The 27,321-nt window shown below is 46.2% G+C and overlaps 1 protein-coding gene across 7 annotated transcripts in view; it reads left to right on the forward strand.

Annotated features, from left to right (window-relative positions):
* Positions 1 to 6,582: 6,582 nt before the first annotated feature.
* The window catches only part of WNK2 (WNK lysine deficient protein kinase 2), a 107,030-nt gene continuing 86,291 nt past the window's right edge, over positions 6,583 to 27,321 (forward strand). For all 7 annotated transcript variants that reach the window (XM_065749757.1, XM_065749758.1, XM_065749754.1 and 4 more), the window contains exons 1-2: positions 6,583 to 6,818; positions 7,015 to 7,776. In XM_065749757.1, coding sequence (XP_065605829.1) covers positions 7,090 to 7,776 — 687 coding nt within the window. In that variant the 5' untranslated portion in view covers positions 6,583 to 6,818; positions 7,015 to 7,089. The remainder of the gene's footprint in view (positions 6,819 to 7,014; positions 7,777 to 27,321) is intronic.

The raw sequence follows: 27,321 nt of genomic DNA on the forward strand, positions 1-27,321 counted from the left end.
GAAAGGGCAGTGGCCTGGGACAGGGTGTGATCCCTGCCATGCACGACCCATTTGCTACCAGTGTGGTCTGTGCACCCGGCAATCCAGCAGTTTTCCTCAGTGCTCAGTGACCTGACACATTTTCTTTTATGACTTCCTTGCAAAAGAGCTGAAGAAAAACACGTGAGGACACGGTGTCACACAATAGAACAAGTGCTGCCCATGTTTGCTCTGTCACAGAGTGAATACAGAGTGACTATGGATGTGTAGGATTTGGGTCACCAATGGTCATGTTCTCTGTTGATTCATGGACACGAGGAAACTGCATTCTAGGAAATTCTGCCCCTCCCCTCTTCCTTTCCTTCACTGTTTCCCTGAGTGCATGAAAACCTGATTTGATAGAAGTTTGTCCATGCTTATTTCTCTGCACTGAGTGTGTAGCTCCTGCTGTGGAAGGTGCACTTGCTTGTTTGTATTGCTGGCCATAGGGAACACTGGAAAATGCAAACAGTGGTGCTGCTCAAAGCCCTGCAGACACAGATAAAACAGCTCTGAGGTTGGCTGAGCTTACAGTCTAAACAACAAAAGATCCAGAAAGATTCAGGAGTCTGATAACCTCCACAACCACATCGAAAAACAAAGGAGGTGCTTCCACTGAGCGATAGAAAAAGGCAGAGGGCACCCATCGCTAGACGAGGGCTGGCAGATGGTTTTGTGTGTGCGACCAAAGCGGGAGACGGTGAGGAGCTGAACCTGGGGAAGGAAGACTGCTGTTCAGTGACACAATGGGCTGTGAAGGCAGGGATAACAACACAGCACAGTGAGTGTATTCAAACAGAGGAACAGAGGCAATACTGAAAGCATCACCGTTTCTGGAACACATTTTAGGCTGACAACACATGTTGCTAGGAAACTTTTATATTAAAAGGCATTCATCTTTAGACCTTGGGAACACAGAAACAGCTAGTCCTCCATGCTGGGGAAGTTCTTTGAATGTCAGTCCCAATGTTACTTAGACAAGCAGTATGTGAAAGAAGAAAAAAGTCTTGAATTGTCTGGGGCAAAGATTAAAATCTAAGATTATTTTTAGATATCTTGCCACATTTAACTGAGCCTTAGGCATTCTGGTTTGACTGAAAAGAGACTGATAAACAAAGATGACTATGTTTTGTTTGGTAAGATGTATCTCTATTCTCATTCCATAAAACATGGTTTAGTTAGTCCAACCAGGAGATAACTTGGCTTATGGCAAAACTCAACAGGATACCATCTGGAGAGAACGACAGCTGATAAAATCCCTTCAGGCTATTGCCTTCTCATCCACAGGCTTTCTGGCATTGTTTCCTGGCTTTATAAAAATTCTGTATACACTTCTTCGTAGCTTATGTAAACTCTCTTAAAAATCCCCATGCATCAGATCTCCTGAGGCCAGTTTGTATTGTTTTTGCTGACGTTAAAAACCTACTTCCTGAGCAGAGAAATCTTTAGAAAAGAGAGGAACTATCCAGGGTGTTCTCTGGCAGAATGAGACACCCCAGTCTGGTTCTAGTAGTTCCTTTCCGTAAGAAAGGCTCTACAGATAAGAACATTAGGAGTCATGTTAATAGGCTTTTATTAATTATATCCCTATGTGACGTGCCCCAGTGTAGCGGGAGCTTTTCCATGCTATGTTCAGCCTCAGCCTCCTCACATGTGTTAATGTGAACAGAGAGCTCTTCCTTTCTGTCTGGCACCTCCAGGAGTCAGAACACTGCTCTGGGCGAGTCCTGCAATTCTCAGTGGGTTCACTGACAGGAGAAAATGCTCTGTTAGGAAGATACAAGTATCATCCTTTGTACCTTTACGAGGAAGAAAAGAGTTCTGTGCAGTGAAGGTCATCTTCTGGGCAGAGATGATTTTTCTGCTCTTTTAGCACATCAGCCATAAACTGGAAAAAGCAGATGAGCTTTAGAGCTCAACCTATTCATGGCTTAAGTGTTGTCTGCTGAGCCAGAGCAGAAAAGTAAACTTGAACTTATGTATCCATTGGCTTTGTTAGCATATGTTGCATGCAAGCTCCTTTTCCTAGTGTTTTCATACGGGCATGTGGATTAATTTAACAGTTGGAAACCTTTCAAGGCGGGAGCCATCTTTGTTTTCTGTGCTGGTAACACCATTCATTTAATGCCTGATGCTATTTAGGCACTGACGGAATATAAATGAGGAACAACAGATGTTTGAGTCCCCCCCCCCATGTATGTTCATACAGGCACTCATTCTGCAAACACTGCTGCAGAATGCACAGGAGCATGACACTTGGACAATTAACCTCGTAACCAGCAGGATGGATGAGTAGGATCAAGAGCTGAACGTTACATAAGTAATAATTACATTGCAGAACATCTTTCTGCAATGCCCTATTCATCTTCCTCGTAGGAGTTAGAAAACAAAAATAGCTGAATGCTTAATGAAGGCAGGCTAAGAGATCACATTCACCTCTGAATCCACTCCAAAGCACAGCCTCCCCGCCTGGCGGCAACGTGTTCTCCGTCGTGCCACTTGGTGGAGCTTAGTGATTTCGGCTATCGCATACATTGTTTTGTGCTTATTCTTTGGTTACACAATCAGTTGGCAGTGTACCCTGAAAACTGACACAATCCTCGCTGAAGAAGTATACCATAAGTTCTAGTGAAGAAGATACTGACTCCAGCTGAAATTGGAAGTCATCACTTCTCTTTCTGAAAGCAATAAAATATACAGTGTTTGATTTTTTTAAAGTAGGGATCTGAAGCGCTGGCTTAAGGCTTTGGCATTCTTGTTATATAGGAGGAGGGAGGTGTTGAATTATGTCATGTTTTATTTATTTTTAAGCTTTAAAATAACATTAGGAAATTCACCTTTAAAATTCCTTCTTTACAATTTTTCCATAGTAAGGGCAATATGTGCATGCATCTGTGTGAAGGACCTTGCGTTCGTTCCAGTGTGTGTGTTTCCCAGCTAACAGAGTGCAGACCAGGGGTTAAACGGGAACCACAGAGTCACAGAATCATTAAGGTTGGAAGAGATCTCTAAGGTCACCTAGTCCAACCATCCACCTACTACCAGTACTGCCCAGTGACCATGTCCCTCAGAGCCACATGAACATGTTTCTTGAACGGTGACCCCACCACCTCCCTGGCAGCCCATTCCAGTGCCCGACCACTCTTTCAGAGAAGTTTTTCCTAATTCCCAACCTGAACTTCAACTGCAACTTGAGGCCACACTCTCTCATCCTGTCATGATGATTGTATGGCACCCCAACTCTGCCTACATCTGCACCAGGAGCTAGTCACTGTAATAAAACTGGACCTGGGGCGTGGGCTATTTACATGCCCAGTTGACGTGCCTGTGCTCAAAGCTATCTGGAAACCAAGAGTATGACACCTATGGAGACAGCTCAGGACAGGTTTTTGGCTTCCCCATAGGAACTGGAAGAAATAACTGTGCAGCATCTTTCCACTGGAGTACTTCCACGTTCTTTTTGTTGTGTTGCTGTACTGAAAGATGAGACAGAAACTTTCAACATGGTGATGTACCACTACCTATGTATCAAATACTGAAAATGACAGTCTATCAATGCTCTTCTGGTGTGGTGTCTGACGAGGGATGAGCGGGCTGCTGTCAGAAGCTCTGGGAGCCATCCAGAGCTGGCTGAGATCATCTCTAACACGTGTACCATTGGCTAATGTTTGCTGCCTGACCATTAGTACTTACTACACACACACACAAAAAAAAGGGGCAGTGTAAGTCATTCTGCCCCAAAGGAGGACAGAGCTCAAACTGACCCATAGCACCCACAGAACTTCCTTGCACAGGGCTCACTCTTTGCACGTGTCCCTCCTGCACTGATGGACCCCACCTGCTCAGGTTGTTGCCTATTATCTGATGGTCTCCTGGTGTCCACGGAAGGCCAGAAATCCCATACTTAGGTCACTCACTGAAAAAGGTGTTTGTTTTCAGCCGCGTGAGCCACAGCCTCTACATTACCTATGTTGTTTACCTGGTGTCTGCTTTCTCAGTTCAGTTTACTGCTGCACCAGAAGCACTTGAGGAGTTTAGCTGCTGCTTACAGTGGGGTTCAGTGTCGGTAGGCAGGGGAGTGGCTACAAGCCCCTGCGGCCTCAAGCCCCACCACTGCTCCTTGCTCCTGTCTGTAAAACAAGCCTGTTGCACGCCTGTTGGTTCTGCCTGTTCTACTCCATCTCTTACCTTTCCCTACTCCTCTTCTAGCTCTATCCATAGATTGTATTGTTAAAGTACGACAGGGATCGTAACAATATGGCACAAGTAAAGGGAGAGAGGTTTTCGAAAACACGGCTGTGCTATCTGAACTCCTGCAGTCCTCGTGGTCACACAGAAGTATCTGGAAATTAATTGGGCAGTCCATTTGCGTTTATTGTAGGCTCAACGCCACTGTTTCCTGGCAAATCAAAGCAGATAAATAATTAAATAGAAACTTCTGAATTAACGCAGTAATTTTTGAACAACTGTTAATCATCCTTGGTCAGATTCGGGTGGGGGAGGTGATAGCATGGCTGCCTGAAAAGGGAACCAAAGGCTCTCCATAAGTATTTGACCCACTTTCAAACAAGTTATAAATTATAAAGAAAACAAGTTAATAGAAATCCAAAGGCCAATATAAATGTTTCCACAGTGCACTGCAAACATTTATTTTCAACAAATAAAAAAATTCTCAGTATCTGAGCACCGGGAGGTCAGGCTGTTAGCACGGGGAGCTCGGCTTATCTCTCTTACTCCAAACAAATATCCATCTACCTATCTATGATGGCTGCTCTGAAAGTAATGCCTCCTATTTTATCGTGTTGGCCCACAATTTCAGAGGTGGATGTTAGTGGTATGGCAGTAACGACTGAACCTTGCTACCAGTATTCCATTATATTTTGTTTCTGTGTGGCAGAAGAACAGCCTGATAGAATGAGGTCTGACACAGAAGTGTGTGTGAAGCCAAGGGGTGGAAATGGATTCCCCCACGTGTAAAAAAATGGCACCCACTGACATTCATCAATGCTTGCTGAACATTTATGGAGACCATACAGTGAATGCTGGAACAGTGAGGGGTGGGTGGTGCATTCCAGCAGTGCTCAGCACCCTAGAACAGCTTATGGTGCTGCTGCTGGCAGGACCCACACCCACAGGGCTGTGACATTGAGAGGGGCACGAGGCCCTACCTGCACACTTCTTCCTGGAGCCCCAGCATAGCTGTGCCCATGTCAGAGCCACTCCTTTCTCTCCTGGCTTTTGGGGCAGTCTTCATTGGGATGCACAGATCTGTGCCTTCCCCCAGGAAGGCCTGTAGTGAAACAGAAATGGCTGTATCAAGTCTCTTGTTGCCATACTTTCCTGATGGTGAACCAGGGTTTTGATATCTATTCAGTTCTAGGGTATTCCCTGTGTTGTGTACCTGCTGAGTGACATGCTGGCTGCTGCCTGAGTTGCCTCATTGGCCCGAACCTCATCCTTCTATCAGCGCAGTGGTGAGAGTCTCTCTATGTGGAAAGAGCTCTAACATCAGGTTAATCCAGGGGCTGGAGAAGGCAAAGGGTCACTCACCCTTCCCTGCCTGTCTCTTAGTGCCTTCCTCCTGCATTCTGCCTACAGGACTCCTGTCTGGGGGGGTTACACACCTGCAGTCTGTATCTCCACACAGTGCACAAAACTTTGCTAAAGTTGCTGGGTTTTAGTGGTTCCATCCAAAAATAAAGAATTAAAAGAAAAAAAAAAGATTATGATCGTTTCACAGGCACCTTCTTCGCACTCAGCAATCTCAGGTAATAATAATAAGCTTTCAGATTTATTTAGTTCAGTCTTAGTTACCAAACCATATGGAGCGTGTTTGTTCGAACTTAATGCCAATGACAGCGGGCCGGGCAGGGGCTGCAAGCAGGGTCATCCCAATAATTCACGGAGCAGCCCCGTCCCGCTGCGGGGGGCACGGCCCTATCCCCGTGTGCGGGCCCGGCCCCGCGCAGCAGCTCGGGGTCCCCCGCCCGGCGCAGGGCCGCTCGCCGAGGATGGAGAGAAGAGGCAAACAAAGGAAAATCCCCATCCATGCGGCGCGCTCAGACCCGCAGCGCTGACACCGGAGGTGCTGCGGTGAATTATCAAACCCTATGAATGAGCCACGCTTGTCGTTCGATGGCTTACGAAAAATTACGAGCAGGAACGGGGCCGGGCTCGCGGCACCTGCCACAGCGGCCGCTCGCCGCAGTCACCTGTGCACGCAAAACTGCGCCGGGGCGGCGGAGCCCGGCCGGCTGGGACTGTCCCGCGGGGCCGCTGCGGGAGCGCTCCCCCCGCTCCGGCCCCGCACGGCGGCTGAACGCGCTGCGCAGCGGGGCGCGGTGACGGAGGGCCGGGGCCGTGGCCCTCCCATTGTTCGCGGTCGGGGGCGGGCCGTGCCGGGGGTTCCGCCCTCCGCCGCCTCATTGGCGGCCCGCGAGCGCCGGTGCGTTAAATGGGGCGCTCTCCGCGGAGCGCTTCCCATTGACAAAAGCGGAGCGGCGGCGGCGGCGCGGGGTGGGGGCGGAGGAGCGGGGCCGGGGCGGGCGGGGGGCGGCGGCGGCCGGAGCCCATGGGGGCGCGGCGGGGGCTGCCGCAGGGCTGAGCCGCGGGGGCGGCACTGCGGGCAGGGAGCGCTGCGGCGCGGGGCGGGCTGCGGGGCTCCGGCACCGCGCTCCCCGCACACGCTCTCACACACTCACACTCACGCACCGCGCACGGCGACGCGCGCACGCGGCGGTGCCCGCCCCTCTTCCCATCCCCGTCCATGGCGCTGAGGACGGCGGCCCCCCGCTCCGCACGTGAGTAAGCGGTACCGCCGCGCCTTTGTGACTGCAGGTGCACCTGCCCCCGCCGTTCCCGGCTCCCCGCGGGGCGGTCTGGGGGACGCGAGGACCGCTGGGGGGTTCCGAGGCGGCTCCGGGGGGTTGGGGCGGAGGTTGGCCGCCGGGCCCACGGCGGTCCGTTAAGGCGCTGCGTTCTGCATTCCCCGCGCAGGTGGCCCCGGGGCGGCCCGGCGCGGACACGGAGCGCGGTGACTTCCCCAGGCCGGGCGCCGAGACCTCAGAGCCGATGGAAAGCGGGGCCGATGCCGGAGCGGCACCTCGGCGGGGAGGCGGCGGGATCCCGGGCGCTGCCCGGCCCGGAGCTCCCCCGGCTGCGGACGGCGGTGTGAACATGGATGGGCCCGGCGGGAGCAGGAGCGGAGCGGCCGCCGCTGCGGGGCCGGGAGCGGAGGGAGCGCCCGCGCCGCCGCCCCGAGCGCCGTGCTCCAGGGACCCCAAAATGGTCCATCAGCGGTTCCTGCGGCGGAGCGTGGTGGACTCGGACCAGGAGGAGCCCGCGTTCGACCTTCCCGAGTCGGAGCATCAGAGGAAAATCATCCTGCTCCCCAAAACCAGGAGGATAATCGCGGAGAGGGCGAAGGCAGGGCACGGGGCGGCGGAGAAGGTGTGCCTGGAGGCCGAGCCTCCGGGGCCGCTGCGGGCTGGGCCGGCACCCGGCGGTGCGGCGGGGCCCGAGGAGCAGAGGGAGGCCGGCAGGGATGCGGAGAGGAAGGAGGCGTCGGACGCGGGCAGGGAGCAGGGCAAGGCCAAGAAAGAGGAGCCCGAGGAGGAGGCTGACATGAAGGCGGTCGCCACCTCGCTGGATGGCAGGTTCCTCAAGTTTGATATTGAACTCGGGAGGGGATCCTTCAAGACGGTCTATAAGGGACTGGACACGGAGACGTGGGTGGAAGTCGCTTGGTGCGAACTTCAGGTAAGCTCATCCTCCCGTGTGCTTTCGGATTTTTTTCGCTTTGTAAGCCCCGGCGTTAAGGGCAGCGGTGCCGGTGTCGCCCCCAGCAGCTCGGCTCCGAGCAGCCTTTATGGCCCCCACCGCTCGGTACCCAGCGTCTAACTATAGCGCAGTGCCCTCATTGGCTCCGCACCCACCACCTTATGCGCACTCCTCCCCGCATTAACCCCCTCCGCTCCGCGCTGCTGGCGGGGCTGTCACGGTGCTCGGAGGCGGCAGGGAGCTGAGCCGAGCCCCGGCCCCACCGCGGCACTGGGGCTGGTGCTGCGGGAGCCAGGAGCTGCGTTTGGCGGAGGGTCTGGGCTGGAGGCGTTCAGTGCTTATACACCGACTCCAGAGCGCTTGCGGAAGCTTGCTGTCCTTCCCCTGTGAATATGGGTGTGTGATGCTGTACTAGAGATGGAAGCTGTGCTGTCTCTCAGCCCTTCCTTGCCCTGCCCTCCCACCTTGTGGGGTGAGCCTGTGTTGTGGTTCAGCACGGTGCCCTGATAGATCTAAAAGTGAGGCTAAGAAAAGCAGCTCTGCTTTGGGTTCTGGTTCTGTGAAGTCACCAGGTGAAGCCTAGAGAGAAGATGCAGGGTAGTGTCTTCGTGCTGTTCTAGGACGTGATTATTACCATTTATTTTGTATGTAGCAGTTTTCATTATTTTCACTTTTGGCTTTAGCGAACATGGCAGAAGCACACAAAGTGAGAATATATGCATGAAGTAAGATACGATTTCCTTTCTAAATATTTTAGGGTCTTTTCCTTACCTCGCTGATGTTACTCACAGTTAACATCGATTTGAATAGGACTTTGTGTGGGGAAAGCCTAAAATCTATATATATATCAAGGGAAAAATGACATTTTAAATATTACCCAGTGTTCGCTCTGTGATTTGGGTGGGAATCAAGCTCTGACTTCTGACCCTGGACCCTCTTGGTCCCGCTGTGTGGTGACAGTATTATGGGCCATGGGAGCATGTGAACAGCACATTAATACTGTGTTACACCATGCTTATTCAAGTGTGAATACTGTAATACCTTCAGCTTGAGCTGCCTATATTATTAGGGCCAGCACAGACTGTGTAAATTACCCCTAACCTGATGGGATGGGAAGGGATGGATGTGCAGCCACATCCCTATTCCCCAATGGCTTCCTTGCACAATATGGTTGTGATTCACTGCAGTGCTGCTCCCTGCTAGGAAGCATGGGCAGCACTCTTCAGCTCTCGCCACCTCTGCTCTCGTTGGTTGTCATTAGACAGAGCTGTGAGGTGCATGGAGGCCTGGAACAGGAAGGGCTGAGCCCAATTTCCACTCCCAGCAGTGGGGGTCTGGGTGGGAAGGCTCTAGGATTGCCAAAGGGCTTCAAGGAAGGGCCTCATCTCTATTTGGCTGCTGCCAGGGACTGAGCCCTGATGTGCGAAGCTTTTACTCCTGAAATTCATTTAGGGCAGTAATTCAGATCCCCTCTGGGGGAATGTGTGCAGGAAAGGGCTGAGGCTGCTGAGCTGTCTGCTCTGACCGGTGCATGTGAGCTCTGTCACAAACAGAGCCATCGCACACAGCAGGAATTCATTTTGCTGCCAGGTTTTCTCAGTATCCTCAGTTGGGGAATTAGAATAGAGATTTTTCAACATATTTTCCATAACAGAGTAGCTTCAGCTACAGGGGACTACCTGGTGCATTGAAAAACCCATTCTATTCAAATTCCCCTGTTTGGATCACTTAAACCAAAGGAGGAGATTGGGAAGGGAAGTTTGCAGTGCAGTGTGAGGTTTAATTTCTGTTTTAATTCTTCATTGCACTCTTTTAGGAGTGCCTGAGCCCACTCTTTGTAGAGAAATCAGCTGTAATAATTCCACAATTCCAGTGTGTTTCAGTTACAGACTGTGCTTCAGCCTAAACCAGGTCTTGCTGCTGGGCGGTCTAAATGCAGCACAGAGCTTGGTTTAGGCCTCTAACTGTGGAAAGGATCTGCATTTATTATTAAGCTAGTTTAAAGGAATGGGTTCAACTCCCCAGAAGTGTTGCAGTGTCTTTTTAAAGATGGGTGTTTCTCAGGGTGCAGGTGATGCTGGAGGCTGGGTACTGTGTGTGGGGTATGTGAATTGTGGTCTGCAGTGAGAATGTGCACGTGTCTGCCATTGGCATATGAGGCCTTTGCCTGGTTTGCTGGAAGAGGGAAGCAGTTGATAGGTGTGAGTAGCTCTGTGTTGTCTGGAGCCTTTTGACTTGTAGGGCACTTACTTTAGCTTGGGATTTTGATTGTGCGCATCAGAGTGCTGCAAAGGAATGGCTTTGGTCATGGCCTTTGGGATGCTCCTCTGTATGCTGTGCTGTTTTGATAAGCTCCTGTCTGTAGAGTGCTGTGCTCAGACATATTTAACAGTAAGCTGAGAGAAGCCATGACTGCTGTGCTGCTGGAGTCAAAATGACTTCCTTTACAGTCTCACAGAATCAGAGGACCTTTTTGCAAGAGAATTGTTTGGTGGTGTTATTTGTCTTCCTCCTGCAGGTGCACATGTGCCTCTTGTTTCTAACTCTCAGACTCTTAAAAGTGAGCAGTTGAGGTTCCAGGCAGGCATTAATCCCCTGCCCTGGCTCAGCAGCTCTTTCAGCCTGGTGGTACTGCTGCCTGGTGCCTGCCTCTTTCTGTCCATATGTACAGACACTTCGTGAGCCAGTCCTGATCGGTGCTTTTATTTCAGTGAAAAGATGGCTCTAGGATTCAGAAGTGAAATCATGGCTAGAATTACAGCTGGATCCAAGTGATAACCGAGTGAAATCTGGGTTTTAGACCTGTCTGGCAAGATGTGAAAGCTTTAGTCAGATTCTAGTGAGAAAATAAGTTTATTGTTCCTTCCTGAAACTGAACTATTGGAATGGGATTAGTGTGTCTTGCAGTCTGGAAGGATTTGCATTCTAAGGTTGTCAACAGTTATAATTAATTTTAATTGGTGTCATACAGTTGCTCTGTGGTGAGGCATTGGTAACAGCATTTCAAGTGTTCTAAGTAAAATGTTAGGTCATGAATAAGGACTACAGGCCTTTGCCAACCTGCTGCTGACAAGCCAAATGTCCTTTTCTAGTTAGATGAACAGCATCCAGCATCCCCATCCCGTTCTCCTTTGGGAGCATATGGGGAAGCTGCAGAACAGTCTAACACAGTGCTGTCTCAAATGCAGAGACCTCATTTTATGTTTCAGTTTATTCTTTGGATACTGGGGTGCTCTGTGTGAGTTCTTACTACCGGGGTTGGCACTGGGGGTGTTTGGGAAGCTGTGGGGGAGTGAAGGAGAAAGAGGTGGATTTCCCTTTCACCATGTGAAATTAGAAATCAAGGTGCTCAAATAGCTCTGATTGTGCAAAGCTACCAAATGCAGGGTGCTGAAATGGCCAAACACAAACAGATGTGGCAGGGAGATTGTGTGTATATATTTTGCCACCCCTCATCCTCCTGCAGCTTTCCTGACAAGCTTCTGATGGTACAGCTCTGCAGGGAGAGCCTGAATCTCAACAAGGTGAGCGTTGGGCTTTGTACTTCTGTAGCGCTTCTTTTCTATGCCTCAAAAGATGGATGGCTTGGATGTTCCTGTGTGAATAAAATACTGGGCTTGTTAAAAGCAGGGACCCATGGAATGGGCAGTGTTACAGCAGGTTTTCACACCAGCTGACGAGCCACTTCTGGCAGTGGAAGGAGGATGTCTGGAGACCCTGTGTTGAGCATTCAGGAGATTTCTTTAAGGATGAAGTAACATTTTGTTGATTTTTATGATGTCCTTGTTGGCTGACAGCATTCATTTGATGTCAGAGGAGCAGATTGTTACTATCCGGGCTGTTAATTTATTGGATGGGTGAACTTTGTAGTGTAAATGAACAGAACAATTTAGAAAGACTTTTGTGGAAGAGGAAAGGAGGGAGAATGTCTCTGGAAGCTTGAATCTGACATTACTATGTGCTCATTACATTATCTCCAAGACCAATTTCAACCATCTCAAGTCAACTTCTGAGGTACTGCTATATAAATTTGAACAACTGGTTTAGCTCTGTTTCATAGTGACCATATGAAAGCGTGTCTGTATTACTGGTGTTTGTTAGTAGAACTCTCTTTATGACATCGCAAAGCAGAAATAGGAGCATGGTAGTGAACTATTAATAGACTGCTTCTCAAATCATTATATGAAATAGGGTTGGGTCAGGCTTCAGATTCATTCCTTTGAATGAAATGAGACTCCTTTCTTCTGCTTTTGAGTATGTTTTCCCTAAAGGTTGGCATTATGCTCCCTAAGTCCCATTTAAGCTGTTCTCTGTAAACGTGTGTGGTCCTGTTAGAGTAAGAGGGAAAGCCTGCAAATAAAATCAGCTCTTGGTGCAAAGGATATTTCTGGTCCCTTTAGTCACCACCTGCCTGCAGCTGATGGGGGGGAGGAGCCTGATTTTGTAAGCTGTCATCTTAATAATGTTTGCAGTTGATACGCAGTCTGACTTGTGTGTGCGAAACATGCTTTGCTTTTGTGGTCTGGTGGTTGCTTTGCTTTGTGGTTAGGGCATAGCAGAGGGCTGAAGAGAGAATTAAGCAGTGCTGATGGTGATGTGCTGAAAGAAGGATGGCAGAGCAGCTGAGCAGGGCTTCTCCATGCTCCAAGGTATCATAGGCAGGGGTTGGGAGGGTGGATTGCTGGGTGTGAAGGGGCTGTTTTGGAGGAGTGGATGGATCTGCATCCTAGGAGCCCAGCTGGAGGGGTGGCTTTGTGATAGGTGTTAACAGCTGTCTGGTTAGAAGATCTGTTTTTAGGCTTGCCACTTCACATCTGTTTGTTACAAGCAGCAGGGTACCAACCTACAGCTTCAATGGGGTCTGTGGTAGGTTTACAGTGGTGCTTTCAGGCCAGGATAAGCGCTGATATGTGATACCCAAACAGCCTGTGGGTGTAAGAACCCAGCCGAACACACACTGTGTGAGCTGTATGGGGATTGGCACTGCTATTGGAAGAGACATCTCCATTGCCCTGAAATGAGTAATTTATGCAAATGATGCTTGGAGAATATCTGAAACAGTTACGCAGAAGCAGAACAGGTTTTCCAATTGCTTAAGTTTGTATGTGCGGAACTAAAGTTACATCTAGAAATGCATAGTTTCCCTGAAGTGATGTTGGCCTACTGGAAAACACAGATGCTGTCCTGATGGGACTTGATTTCAGCATGCCTGAAGCCTAGCTTGGCAAAGAGGGTGGAAATTAGTATTTTGGTGTGGTGTTTTTTTTCTGTGGAGTTGAGACTTCATACAATGAAGAACCACTTCATTTCACATCTTACTACTTCTCTGTGACTGAAATGGAGGAGCCAACTCCTAATCCTTCATCAAGATTGATCTTAGAGGTGTAAGTCAGTTGCCAATGAACTTTTACCAGAACCTCTCTGTAGTGACTGTTTTGCTTGCTAGCGCTGACTTGACTTCAAATATGCATCACAGTGGTTCATGGTATCCATTCTGCTCAACTGTTGAGGATAAACCAAAGAAGCACATACAGTTGTACTCACCTCCAAAACTATTTTTTGAAAGATGCTCCATTTTAATCTTGAAAGGACTTATCTGGGTTTCCAATTTACTGAACCCTCAGTGTTGTTTTCTTAAAACATTCCTATAGCCCTGTACACAAGATACAGCATAGCTGGTAACCTCATCGTAACTGCAGCATTGTTCTAAGTGAGCACATTCATGGAGCTGATGGAACTCGGTCCCACTTATTCCAGAACCTTCTGTGTAAGAGCACATATGTTTTAATTCATATTGCATGTTGCAGTCCACTCAATCCAAGTTTAGTAAGTTATTTACTGGAAAACAGTCTGTGCTGTGTTAATGCAGTATAACTGTATGGTGATTATATGTGCTGTGGGAGTAATGGGTAAACTGAAGTGCTATGGTATAGGAATATATGTTGATTGAACTACTTGAGGAAGAAGTAACGTAAGACTTAATGCCATCTGTTCTTCAGTTGTTTGCCACAGAGCAATACAAAACGCTATTCATGAACTGAGGAGAAGAGATAGGAGAATACAGGCTCAAATAACATGTGCATTTTTTTCCTTTGGCCTTTTCTTGTAAATAAAATCTGATCTTCATCCTGAATTTAAGAGAAAATGAAACATGCTTTAGGTGGTCTTTGATCCTATTAAAAAAATCACTCAGCACACGTTACCAGAATTGATTTAAATTTGAATGCAATTTTTGGTTAGGTAAACGAACTTAAAATAGTGCTGAATTGTAGTTTCAAAGAAAGTCAGCAATACCCCTCCACAGCTTAAGAAAAGTGTTTTTTTGTTTGCATGCTGCTTTTTTTAATGCTTTTCTGAGAGGGGAAGCTGTAAATATTAACTTCTAAAGCTACCAATTCTTTGAGATAGTCCAAGTCCTTTTAGCCCAACTCCCCGGAAAACTATTGAAAAGGCTCTTTTTTTCATTTTAATCCAGAGTAGTTGAATTTGCCTCTGCATGGATAACAGCTGTCTGTTCTAGTTATGTTCATGTTTTGGGGTAACTGTCTTTTTTTTAATTGTTTAGCAAAGTATGGACCTGACTAATCTGTGGTTCTGAACAGAGCCCAGTGGTACTGCAGTCTCTGTAGGTATTGGCTGTGCTTGTCTAAATAGTGTAGTTGGTTTGTTTTGGCCATTTAAAGCTTTTTAAGACTTAGCAAGACCAAACAGATGGGGGAAAGTTAATAATTGAAAATATCTATCTCATAATGGTGTTATTAAAACAAATGGCAATTGGCCACTTCATATATTGAGAATTGAGTTATTCTATGTAGAGAAGTACAAAACAGGTATTGCCTAAGTCTGCTTCTGAAATGGATTTTTCTCTCTGATGCGTGCTTTGAGAATTAAAATTATGGTGTCTATTCCAGGTTTTTGTACAACAAGCAGCATTTTAATGCTGCTTTTCCTGAGGCTGTCTGGGTTTTTTTCAGTTAGAGGAACATTTAGGGTGACCCATTGTACTTGCCAGAGCTAATACAGCTGTGGTGGTTGACTGAACTGAATCAATTTTGTCTATTAAAATAGAAGCAGTGCGGAAGGGAGGGGGAAATCACATTTCCAGATGTATCCAATTGCTGCAGACCAGCACAGCTCTTTGCTGAAGTACTTGATATCTAGTTCCTGTGAAACTGACTCAATACACTGGCATTATTCTAGGTTTTACTGATTAACTAAAGGAAATTGTCGTATTTATGTGGATTTTGACTTGTTTCTATTTAGTACTAGAACTTGCTTTGGGCATTAATGCAGCCATGGCTTTATTAGCAATGGAAGACTTGTTTTTCTCTCAGTTGCAGTAGGAAACTTATGTCTGCAGCTACTGATGAAGGATGAGAATATGTTGTCCTATGGCAAATAGTGTGACTGTAATGAACACAGGTGTTTTGGGATGAACTTCAGTGCTTATGTATAGAAATCAGAAGAAAATTACCTGTTGCTTCACACAGGTGGCTGTGTATTAAGTGAAATGAGCTGATAATGAGCTAGAAAGATCCCTTACAGCCCATCTGGAATCCCCTGGTCAGGTTTCTCCTTTATGTGTGGTTTTGGCACATGCTGCTGCTGGGGTTGTAGCATCAGCCCTGCTGTTCTTCAGCTTCTTGTGGGAGTTATACTAACTTCTCTCAACTTTTGTTGGCCTCAATGAGTTTAAGTAGTCCTTGTGGCAGTTCAGCCTGACTGAAGCCTCTAAACTCCAGGGACTTCCAGTTTGGAGAACTGGGGTTAGTAGGGGAAAACATCAGGAGATACTGGGTTATTTTGCTGTTAACTTCAAGTTCTCTTAGTGCTGCTGTAGGAGATGAAGGAATTTTCTGTAACTTACTCCTTAGGAAAATGTGCAAAGTGCAAGGAAAGTTTCTGCTGTCAACCTGCACATCCTCAGATGCACAGCGACCCTTGAACTGGACTAAAGCAAGTTGGAGCTATAAATTCCCCTGGCTGCCAGTAGCTGCTGAGCCCATTGGTGTCAAGTAGCCGACACTGCTTTGTCTTTAAATAGAAGCCTCACTTCAGAGTCTGTGTTTCAGGCCTGGAGGCTGTGCCCCACAGCAGCAAGCCCTCTGCCACAGCCCCACACTTCTTGCTGTGGCTGAGTCCTGCCATAGGGCCTCTGCGTTTGCATTCAGGTTTACCTCTCTGAGCATGTGTTGCAGTCCTGGAGGAGGGGAGCCTGCAGCTGAGTCCCTCACCTTTTCAGTCTCAAGGAAAAGCATGCTGCCTTCAGTTCCCTGGCAGCTGCTGGGCTGGGTGGTGGAGCAGCAGTGATTTCAGAAGAGCCTACTTGGCCTGGGGTCAATTTTATGCCTTGTTTTTATAGTCTCGTGTTAAATTGAGCCAACTGGGATAGATTCCTACCTGACACAAGATACTCCTATGAAGGCACCCTGTGGTTTCCTCTATGCTGAAGACACCTCCACGAGTCCCCTGTATGTGGAAGAGGATTAATCCCCCTTTTCAATCTACCAGGAAAAAACAGGAGAGAAACCAGCAGGCATATCTGTGGTTGTGTGTTAGTGGGTGGAAACAATAACTGAATGGTGAATGTTCTGTGGGATTTCTTTCACTGCTGTATCACTTGTGGGCAGGGTGCAGAGCAAGCCATCCCTACCCCTGCCAGCGGCCGCGCAGCAATGCTGCTGGGCAGTTCCCGAGGAAGGCTCCCTGAGCTGGGGGAGAAAAGTGGCAATAAGTAACAAGACGTGAGAGTAGCCGATACTTCCAGCCGTTCATCTGTTGCCAGTTTACTTAAACGAAGCCGCTGTTATAAGTTTGTAACTGCTGAGGCTACGAAGTTACTGGAAACTCTGCCTGCCGGTGTGAAATACAGAGCTTCATTTATTAAAGGATGCGTATTTCTTTGAGAGCTATCTCTCAGGTGTTCTTTTTCTCCTTCAGAACAGGCTCTTGTTCACTGGCATGCGGGCTTCAAAGGACGCTTTTCCTCTAAATAGTTGTTTTGTGGCAGTGATCTCTTATGCTTGAAATGAGATACTTGGAGAACAGTGGTGTCTGTTTGCATTCGGAAGTAACTGCTGCAAAGAAGGGGACTGGGGCTGTTTGTCAACTTCTGCCACGCAAATACGTTCCTGTCCTCGCTTTTCTTCTTTTGTTTTCCTGCTGTTGCTGAACGAGGGCTCGATGTATATACAAAGTGCTGCTCTGCGGAGCAGTCCGGGTGGGGAAGGAGTCTTGGCATGTGGGTGGTGATGGAGAATCGCTGGAGCTGCAGGCTCCGTGGCTGGGGAAACGAGCTTTGTAGGAAGAGGCCATAACGAAGTATGTAGCTTCCTGACCTGGGACCTGAAGATGAAATCGGTGTGGCTGCTAAATCCTGGATAATCTGTGTGAGAGGTGTGACTGGTGCTGATCTGGTTTTGTTTCAGCTGAGGGGAGGATTACAGTGACTCACTGGCCGGTTCCTGCCTTCCTTTGTGCACCTTTAGGGAGGGTTCATTAAAAATGGATGGTGCTTCATGAAAACTTTCCAGTAGGCTTTTTTTTTTTAAACAAAAGATAAGAGTTTAATATCTTCCCTTTCATTTACTTTTGCTGTACCCCTGTCCATACACAAATAGTGGCATGGTCCTGGTCTGCAGCACCTCCCGCACTGCAGGGTGTATGTGCATGTGCCTGGCCTTCTGTCACATGAAATCCTCTTCCTTGATTAATAAGATGCTGTTCACTGTAACTAACCATCCCTCTGAAGTGTTTTGCTAGACAACTTCTCTGTGCAGTGTTGAGCCTGTAAATCAACAGCAGCTCAGTGTGCTCTGATGCTTTCTTATTGAGGGCTTCAGCTGAGACTCTGTCCCCAGTGCAGCCTGTGTGGCTGGGGTTTGCACTGCGGGGCCTCAGGGGGCACTTACTACCGTTTTAAGAATCTATGGTGTGATAGTTCAGCCTGAAAGTGAAATCAGAGTTGGCAGAGGAGCAATGGAAAATGAAGTAGAAACCACTGTGAAGAGGGGAGAAGGCATTTCATAACCTCTTGCACGCTGCTAGCTGCTGATCAGTGAGCAGTGATAATTGCAGCTCCACTCGTTCAGATGTTGCAATTAACTTGACAGTACATGTGATGTGCATGGTTGGTTGCTTGCTTGCTTTTTTAAAGTAAAAATAAATCACGAAACTTATGTAGTAAGTATTTTATTTATGCCAGAGTATTCACTGTCCTTGTTGTGTTACCTTCCTTGTTGTGATACCTCTGTTTTTTCAGAGCTGAAGCTGAAATATACGAGGTGTCTGTTAGAGAAAGGAGGAAAAAACAAAACAAAAAAACAACAAAAAAAACCACCATCAAAACATTTCTAATAAGCTGATTTATATGAGTAGGAAAACTATAATTTCCATTGAGTGGTGACCTTTGCACCTTAAGAGACATAGAGCATATACTTGGAAGTGGGTTTCTGTGAGCTGATGGAGTCGTCTTGGAGTCCTTGGCTCCTAATGAGATGCAAGCTCCTGCTGAAGCTGCTTCTCACAGTTGGATTATTTATAAATGTGCTTGTCAGGGGACAGCTCCTGGGGTCATGCTTTTTCCACAGTTTTTCCTTCACTGGGAGCAGCAGAAGAATTCCTTTACCTCTTATATCAGCATTCCTGAATGTGGGGCGTCGCTTCGTAATGTCCCGATTCAGTATGGTGATTTCCTGGCTGTCCTGGGGTGGGTGAGGATGTGGATATTGATGAGGATGAAGATGAGGATAGTGGTGGTGCCAAGCCCCAGGGTGCTGCTGCTGGTTTGGGGTTTGGGGAAGTGCTGCCTGGGAGCACCCACTGCATTGCTGCGCTCTGATCTGTGCCATTCAGTGGAGATGTGTGTTATTTAAGACATCATAAAGATGGATTATTTTGCAGCCCATGTGGAGGATGCAGTGGAATGCTTCTCATGTGTTCTATAGTAATACCCAGCCTGGGTGAATGAAGTGAAACACACTCGTTGCTTATCGTTTATTGCATCGGTTCTGAAAAAGTCAATTTTTCTTCACCTTAGTGCCATTGTGTCTGTATTTTTCCCAGGATGCACACATAGAGGTCAGCATTAACCCTAGTCCATGCCAAAGCAGTCTGTTCAATTGTGTGAATGGAAAAAGGGAAGGACCAGTTTATTTAGAAGATGTTAAATGTGATGAAATGTTACTTACCTTTTGAAGTTTAAGACAGTGAGATGAAAAGTTGTTAATGAAGCCTGTGCATCTGTTTTAATGTATTAATTAAAAAGAAATAGCTGCATACTTTTTTTAAAATGCCCATAGAGCAATCAAATGAGTAGCAGTTTTAAAACTGCTGAGTTGTGGCTTATACATGTGTTGCAACAAGTGTTATATTCCAGCTGTATTAGTGATGCTCTGTATTTTGAAATGCAGGAGCATTCCTAGAGCAGCAGTTTTTATTATGTTTGCCCCAGATTGCTATGCAAATTTGATTTGAAAATAATTCTCTGTGCTGATAGTGATGTGATGAAAGCAGGTCTTTGGAATAGGACTTATCTTGAAAGATTAAAATACCTATGTAAGTGAACAAACAATTTTTTATCAGAGATAATGAAGGCAGTGATACATGGTGCACAGCAGCTGGATATGGGGCTGTAGTGGAACTGTAATCAGCACAAAGGAGAACACAACGGCAAAGCAGAGTATTTGAAAATAAATACAAGTATCTGAGTATATGTTTTCACACGTTTAAACATACCTAAATGTATATATTTAGCTAAACATATCTAGAAGAAGCATTTCAGCTGATTGACTTCTCCTTAGTTGTCGATGTGCAGTTGAAAGTATATGCTCAAATGTTGCCTTCCTTGTCTTCAATCCAGTACTTCTGCCTTTCTCTTTTACAGAACGTTATGCTTGTGATCTATCAACACTTTATAGTGTTAAGCCTTAGTAAGTAGGTGATGTGATATGTCTAGTAACAATGGCACGAATAGATCGGAGAATTCATTAAGTAATGGCTTTTTTCACTTGATTTAAATAACCTTTCTCCAACCTGTTGAGTTGCTGTTTGCTTTCATAGCAATGATTTACTGTTTGGGTGCTTGATCTTTGCCCATTGCATAGCTGAGATGGATGTGAGTTATGTGCAATAATATTGATGAAGAATAAAATCTTTGTACAGGTGACATAGATTCAAGATTTTAAAGTTCTCAATGTCCCCTTTAAATTTAGCAGCAGTTAGATAAGATCTCACAAGGATATATTTTTTTTTAAAGACCCTTTGAAGTAGGCAGGTTTTTAAAATAAATTGCAGCATGTGACTGCAATAATTGTAGCAGTGCAGGATATAAAATGCACTTCTGGCAGGCAAAGCGTGCCTAAATGACTTCTAAGAAGTCATCTTTAGGTCGTGAATTCTCAAGCACTTGCTTTAAAAAGTACTTGGAATGGTTTGGGTGGGTTGCAAGCTCGCTACTTTACAAGTTTGCCTAGGAGCAATAGAAGGCTTGCTCTTACTACATTTTAACTGCCTCTTTACATTGCCACTGATATATCAGCTTCTTGAGTGAGATAGTGCTGATTGCCTGTAACAATGTCAGAAGATGCTGGAGAGTTGTTCCGTCGTTAGGTTCTGATGCTCCAAACATTGAGTGTTTTGTGATCTTGGCCATTGGGCAAGTGCTGGCGCAACTAATCCAGCTTCCTCCTGCAAGAAGTCGTTTGCTGAAGATCTAGCCATCTCTTTTAAGATACCTAGAATTTCACTACAGCTATTTGGAGGCTCTGAGTTCCAACTTTTACATTTCTAGCCCCTCCCCCCCTTTTTTTTTCCTTAAGTGCTATTTGCAGGAAATCTGATCAGGTTGGTTTTAAGACTGTTAGTAAAGAATGAGTGTGCTTTGAAAACTTTTTCATCTGCAGCTTGATTAAAAACCAAGCTTTCGTCAAAATAAAAAGCTCAGTGTGGTATGCTGAGAGCAATTAATTCTCATGAAAGCTGCCTGTTGGCTGTGCTCCCTTGCATTGTTGCAGATCAGTGTCCTGCTTTGGAAGGGGCAGCAATACATCCCTACTACCCTCAAGTGAGGTTAAACAATTCAGAGAGATGGGAGGTGGTGAGAGCTCCACTCGTGCCTTGTTTGCAGTAGGGAAAGGCCGTGCTGCTACTTGAACAGAAATTTGTTTGCTTGTCCTTGCATCTTGTTACTGCAGAGCATTTGGCAAGCCAGAGATGCAGCAGACTGGCAGCATGCAGACACTTCATTTCTTAAGAACCTCAGCACAAACAAGCTGCGTGCAGAAATGAAGCTAGCAGGAGCTTAGGAAAGGTAAAACCAATTGTTAAGAGGTCACATTTCTGGAATTGGGTTAATTGAAAGAGTGGAAAGAGATAAATTTTCCAGATTTAATATAATATTTGGGTGAAAGAATGACCCCAGCTTTTAATTCTTTTTTTAGTAGGTAAGGGCATTTCATTTCCTACAGCTGTATTTCCTGGCTCCTCTCAGAAGCCCTGGATTATGGCGAGTCCTTTCACATGGTGTGCCTGGGTATCCGAAAGTAGGAAATATTAAATCCTATTAGAGGCTGAGCCTGTGGCAGTTTTTGAAAATATGGGTTGTGTGTTTAATGAGTTGCAACATTTTATCTCTCTGTGAAACTTCTTAACACGATGTTACAGGGGCTTACTGGCTTCCTTTGCCAGCTTACTGCCCTACCTGCTCGTGGCCCAGCCCTGCAGGGACTGCGGTGCTGGGACTGTGTGGAGCCCAGCAGCTCCTGCTGCAGCTCTGCTGTGCTTCCCAGGGCTCCCCTCGGGGCATGGAGAGTAGAAAGCTGCAGCATTTGGCTGTGTGGATTTGTAGGTGAACGTTCTTTTTTGACAGAGACATGTCCTGTCCTACTTCTGTCCCCTATACTTTAGGCCATATAATTTTCAAGCTGTTGTTATGGAGGACCAAGACCTTTAAAATACATACATGTATATACACACACACTTATTTATATATATATGTATAAGGGGGAGGGGGACAACAACAGCAAATCCAAAACTACTATTAGGAATGAAAGGCCATCACAGAGCTTTTAATTTGGAGTCCAACCAAACAGACATGGTATTTAATCCATCTTTCTTCGGAACAGCAGCCAACATATAAAAGCTATAACAAGACAATGATCAGTTACATCCTCTTCGCAGTCTAACTGAAATGTCCTCTGAGCTAATGCTTAAGGGCTGGCAGTGCCTTTTTATAAATGCAGTTTTTCTTTTGCTGGAGAGCTCCAAGCTAGATGCCTCAGCTTTCAGGTGATGACAGCAGTTGTCCAACAACTGCATGGTGCCAGGCACCTGGCTCTGCCTTGCAGCTCCTGTTTGTTTCTCTCACTGGGGCTTGAGCTGCTCCTTGCCTGGGTGCCTGGTTGTCTGTGTTGCTGCGTGAGATTGTCAGGATCAGGTCAGTGATGCTCAGTCTTAGCTGTGGAAGCGATTATAGGGAGCTGGATTCGAGGCTGTCCTGGTTTAACTGGCTCTGCTTCCTCCCACTATTTGCAGTTGGAGGTTCCCAAATCTGCTCCTCTGTGTGGGTATCTGTTGTAAAGCACAATCCACTGGGCTCACAGAGAATATCGATGTGTTATCTGAATTCTCTAGAGACGTATAACTTCCTCCAAGTCCTGTTTCAATCCAGTTCATTTGAACAGAGCTTAAATGTTTTTTTCTGAATTTAGGTCCATCACTGCTTTTTTTTTTTAACTGTCGTATTTTCTCTGTATCTTTTCCCCATCAGTGTTTCTGCTGAAATGTTTCAGAATTCCTTTCTCATTTACCTATAAATTTAATTGTGCGAGGAAATCTTTCCTCTCTTTACCTGTAATAAATGGTACATCTCAACTCCAGCTTCTTACAGTGAGGAGGGCAACATGTGCAGTAGCACTTGGCTGTGCTGTATAATGCTCTCCAGCTCATTAAAAGTTTCCAATATGAAGTCACCAATTTGAAAAATTCTATTTTTCTATGATAAAAGAACAACAGCATTTGTGAATTGTTGCAGTTGGAGGTGCCAACTTAGAATGTATTCAGGTATCCTTTTTGTGCTCAGAAATAGAGCCTCTGTCAGCTGACACTGAGCACTGTATGTGCAGCAGTTGGAACACAGTCTGAACACCACAGGCACCTATGGCCCTGTGTTGTGTAAGGGAGCACAGAGAAAACCCACTTTGAAATGATATTCTCACCATTCAGTGAAACCGATGATAACCTCATAACCAAAAGCATCACAGGTTTTCAAATCAAAGCTCAAAGAAAGGCAGGCTTTCAGCAGGTGCTGGGGTAGTCTGCATCCCCAGGACACAAAAGCTTTCTGGCAGCAGTGCCTGAACTCCCATTGGATCCTGCAGAAATATTCTGCAGATCACTGAGTGGGGTCTGGCAGAGGGGTTCCTATAGGTGCCTTTGCAGCGCTGACTGGAGCATGAACCTTTCTGTGTTTTCTAGAGCTGCTCTGTCCTGGGAGGAGGAAGGCAAAGCAAGGGTGAATGTCAGAAGGAGCCAAAGCTGGAAACATGGCAGAGAGAAGATTTTGCATGGATTTGAGCTGCATTAACTACAATTCAGAAACAGGCTTCAAAAATAGATCTGCAGATAAGTGCTCTTGGCATCCTGACTGTGAAGGCAGATAACAAAACCTGGTGAGGGAAAGTGGTCTGGATTCTTCCCTCAGGTGCAGATAACAGAGAGCTCATTGAGTTGGGTGCTGGAGGAGTCAGGCTGGGCCCTCACTGCTTGGGTCCTCTTACAGGTCACATTGCCATGGGTACCTTTCCTACAGGGGTGTTTCTTCAGAGGCTTTCTTGGTGGGTAGACTGACGATTGTAGCCACATGCGGCATTAAAGCAAGATGATGATTCACAGGAGTGAGTTCCTACTGTTCCTTCCTCTCAGAATTGCTGTGAACATACATTGGAAAACGTGGTTAGGGCTGATAGTGGAAGAATTTGTCGACATGCAGAGGTACAGTTATGTAACATGGATATAGAGGGCAACAGCTGCCACTGTCTGCCTGCAAATTGCAGCACAGCTGAAATGCGTCTCCTTGGGGTGCTGAGGGCAGGGATTATGTACACAGTGGTGGTCTGGGGAAGGGCAGTGAGCCTGCCTAGTTGGCATGAGTGTGAGTGTGGTCACTGGGAGGGAAGGAGCCTGATGATGACAAGCAGCACAATCCTCTCTAAGGTATTGTTTCAGAAAAGTATCTGAGATGTGTGAGCCTCTTCAAACCTTTCTGAAATCTGCTTCTGTTGAAGATTAATATTGCAAGTACTGCAAAGCCTGTAGGCTTCTTTGGGTTTTTCCTCTAGCTGGGGTGCCCTGTCACACTGTTCTGATGCTGAGTGAGTGCACTGAGATAACCTAAGTGAGATGGAGTTGAGAGATTCCCATTGAGAGATGGAGTGGGTTGGTCAAAGCTTGGGGTGCTGGAGGGGAGAAACAACTGACATTGGATATTATTCTTCAAATATGTCTAAGGAAAATCCCCAAAGCCTGCGCTCAGACTGTGCTGAATAAGTGATTCTTCGTGCTCACTATGTTGAAGAAAATAATTAAGGGGTGTAAATTGAAGCTATGGAGATGTAGGTTGGGTGGAAGAGAACTTTCCAACTTAGAGCATTTAAGTATTGACAAATACTGCCTAGGGAGATTCACTGGAGCTGATGTACAGGTCTGTCAGGAATCATTTAGGAACTACTGCTCCTGTCTTAAGCCTTATTCATTTATTCTATGCTATGGCATTGGCTATATATTCAAGATTGTTTGCATCCATATTGATTTGATGGGTCCTGTGAGCACTGTTATTTCAGTCAACACATGCTTTACGTAAGTTTGGTTTAGTTTGGGAAGGAGCCAACATAAATTGAACAGTCATAAGTCATCCTTAAATTGAGCTGCTGGCAAATTATGTTTGCATTAATTAAAATAAGAGTGTGTTGAACTGGTTTCAGACAGTGCAAGGGTTATGGTGCAACTTCAAATAAAAGCCAAGCCAACAAAAACTGTGCTCATTTCGCATCCAGATGGATAAAGCACATGAGGAGCAGTGTACTGGGTCTGGGAGCAGAGTACTGCAGCTGTGGTCGTTGTCTTCAGGAAGGAAAAACACATCATGCAGGACTACCAGAGGGACTATGTGAAGGGTAACTGCTTATAAAGGGATGCTAGACCTTAGCCTGGTTAGCCTGTCAAGCTGAAAACCCAAGCCAAGGGTGGGCTGCAAAAGGAGAAGTCTCAATAGAAGGAAGACTGAAGGATGAAACTGACCCAAGAAGCAGTATGTCTAAGCTGGTTGTGAATAAGCAGAATGAAGAGGTGGAATAGAGTTTTAACATGACTGGGCTTTAGGAAAGGCGTGACAAAAATTCTGATTGTTCTAAAATGACTGTTGCTGAACTGTTGAACAGGATTATATGACGTGTCCTGGAATTGACCTTGGAGCCGTGCTTACAGTTTTCAGGTTTCATCCAGCACCTGCAACGCCATAGCATAAAGCAGAAAATTTGAATAGAAGAACATAGAAATGAGATGTTAATTAGTAAATCCTTTTTTTTTATTTCTAAGTCTGGAGTTAGTCAGGCTTACAACTGCATGAATCAATATACCAGTGAAAATACAGATTTTTGTTTTCCTTATGGTGCTTCCAATGTAAAAGCAGGAAGGAAGGCTCTCATTCTGCTTGTGAGCCATGATGCTTCTCAGCCCATCTGATGCATTTACATTTTTGCTTATAAATTTGGTTTTGTGTGCATTTGTGGCAGTAGCTAGAGGCTCAGAGTCAGAAAACTAACCCAAATGATGGCAGTGGAACCTTGAACTTGAGCGCTCAGATGAACTGATGTAATCTGATGGCTACTTGTCTAGTACAGAACACATGAATTCTATTTTTAAGCAGAACAGTGGTCTGGGCAAACCAGCAGTCTGACTTCCACAGCTGGCAGTGGTGACGGGGGCTCCCTGGAGCGGATGCTATCTTCCTGATTTTTATTTTAAATAGCAGACTGGTGTTGTTTTCACTAATATTTTTTTCTTTTTATTTTAAGTGCCAAGACTGCGGGGGGGGGGGGGGGGGGGGCGGTTCAGGGCGGGGGAGATTTTCAATCTGTCTGACTTCTTTTTGAAAGTGTGCACAGAGGGCCTGCAGAATGAATGAGCCTTTTCTTGACAATTTCTTGAAGCGTTTGAATCTTGTTCAAGATTGCTGTTTGCAAGGCTCCAGCCTTGCTGAGGATGGTGTCCCAAGCAGCTTACCAGTGTGCTCAGGGCAATCTGAACACGTACAGCTGGTGTCTGTTCTCTCAGAATATACATGATGGCTTTTGGTAGTAGTTGAGAAGAACACACGCTTGAAGTCAAAAGAAATGAAGTTTTGGCTGAGGCTGAAATGCAGAAGCTAACAGTTTCCACAAAGCCTCATCTCTCTGAGTAGGGCATTGCTGAGTAGTGTGTGGGTCGTGGAGCAGCCCAGTAAATAGACCAGAGGAAATCACTGGTTATTAACTGCAGGGTAGTTGAGAGGGAGTAGTAATAGCAAGAGACACTAATCCAATTGGTAGCAAATCAGCTCTAAATTGGTTACAACAGTATCTTCAAGTTGAAGTATCTTTTTGTGCAATAGCATGAAAATTAATGTGTTATTAAAATAAAATTAAAATTAATTAATGGGAAAGATTGCTGTGTTTACTGGGTGTCATTTTAACACATGACATTTATTCTATGAGAGCAGAACCAGTGTTTGCCATTCCTCATCCTGGTCTTTCTGTCAGCGTTGTGTGACCATCCTTCTCTCTTCCAAAGCCTTGGCATGGAGCAAGGATTGAATGGAAATGGCATTCTTGTTATGGCAAAGGGTTATGTTTGTGGGCCATCTCACAAATCACACCTGCTTCCCTTCTAAATGTTTCCTATGGCAAGAACATCTGTTTAGGAGAATACCACCAATCCCTTTGGGCTGATTTTCCATATCAGGGTAGAATTAGGCCAATGGACCTTGACGGTGTTTTCTTACTCAAAAATGAGTCTTTGTGCCCCTGTTAACAGTCATATGTAGTATTATTTAGTGAAGGCATGAATCACTTCCACTAGTGCTCTTCTGGAAACTAACTCAGCATCTATGTGACTTGAACTGTTCTTTCACACATGAAGGCAGATGGTGTTAAATAAATCAGATAAGCATATGTCCAAGCTGGTGCTGCTTGGCATACTAACAGGATAATAATTTATAGGATTGGGAGCTCTAACTACAGTTGCCACAGGGAGGAAGAAGGAAGGGCTTCTGAGCCCCTTTCTGCAGATCAGTGGTGCTGTCAGGTGCCCAGGTTTCCTGGGATGTGCCCCTTTTTGTGTCAGTAAGCTCTGCCTGGTTGGATAAACAGAAGCCCCAGTTTTTAGAGAGAAACTTTCTTGACTAAAGGGCAGCCCAACTCACCTCGTACTTGCTGTGATTTCTGAGACACCTCTGCATTCTTGCTGCATCTGACTCCTGACAAATCGTGA

The sequence above is a fragment of the Cyrtonyx montezumae genome, unplaced genomic scaffold (genome assembly GCF_038088225.1).
Source record: "Cyrtonyx montezumae isolate F1298 unplaced genomic scaffold, pur_monq_1.0 scaffold_6, whole genome shotgun sequence".
In the NCBI taxonomy this organism is placed as follows: Eukaryota; Metazoa; Chordata; class Aves; order Galliformes; family Odontophoridae; genus Cyrtonyx; species Cyrtonyx montezumae.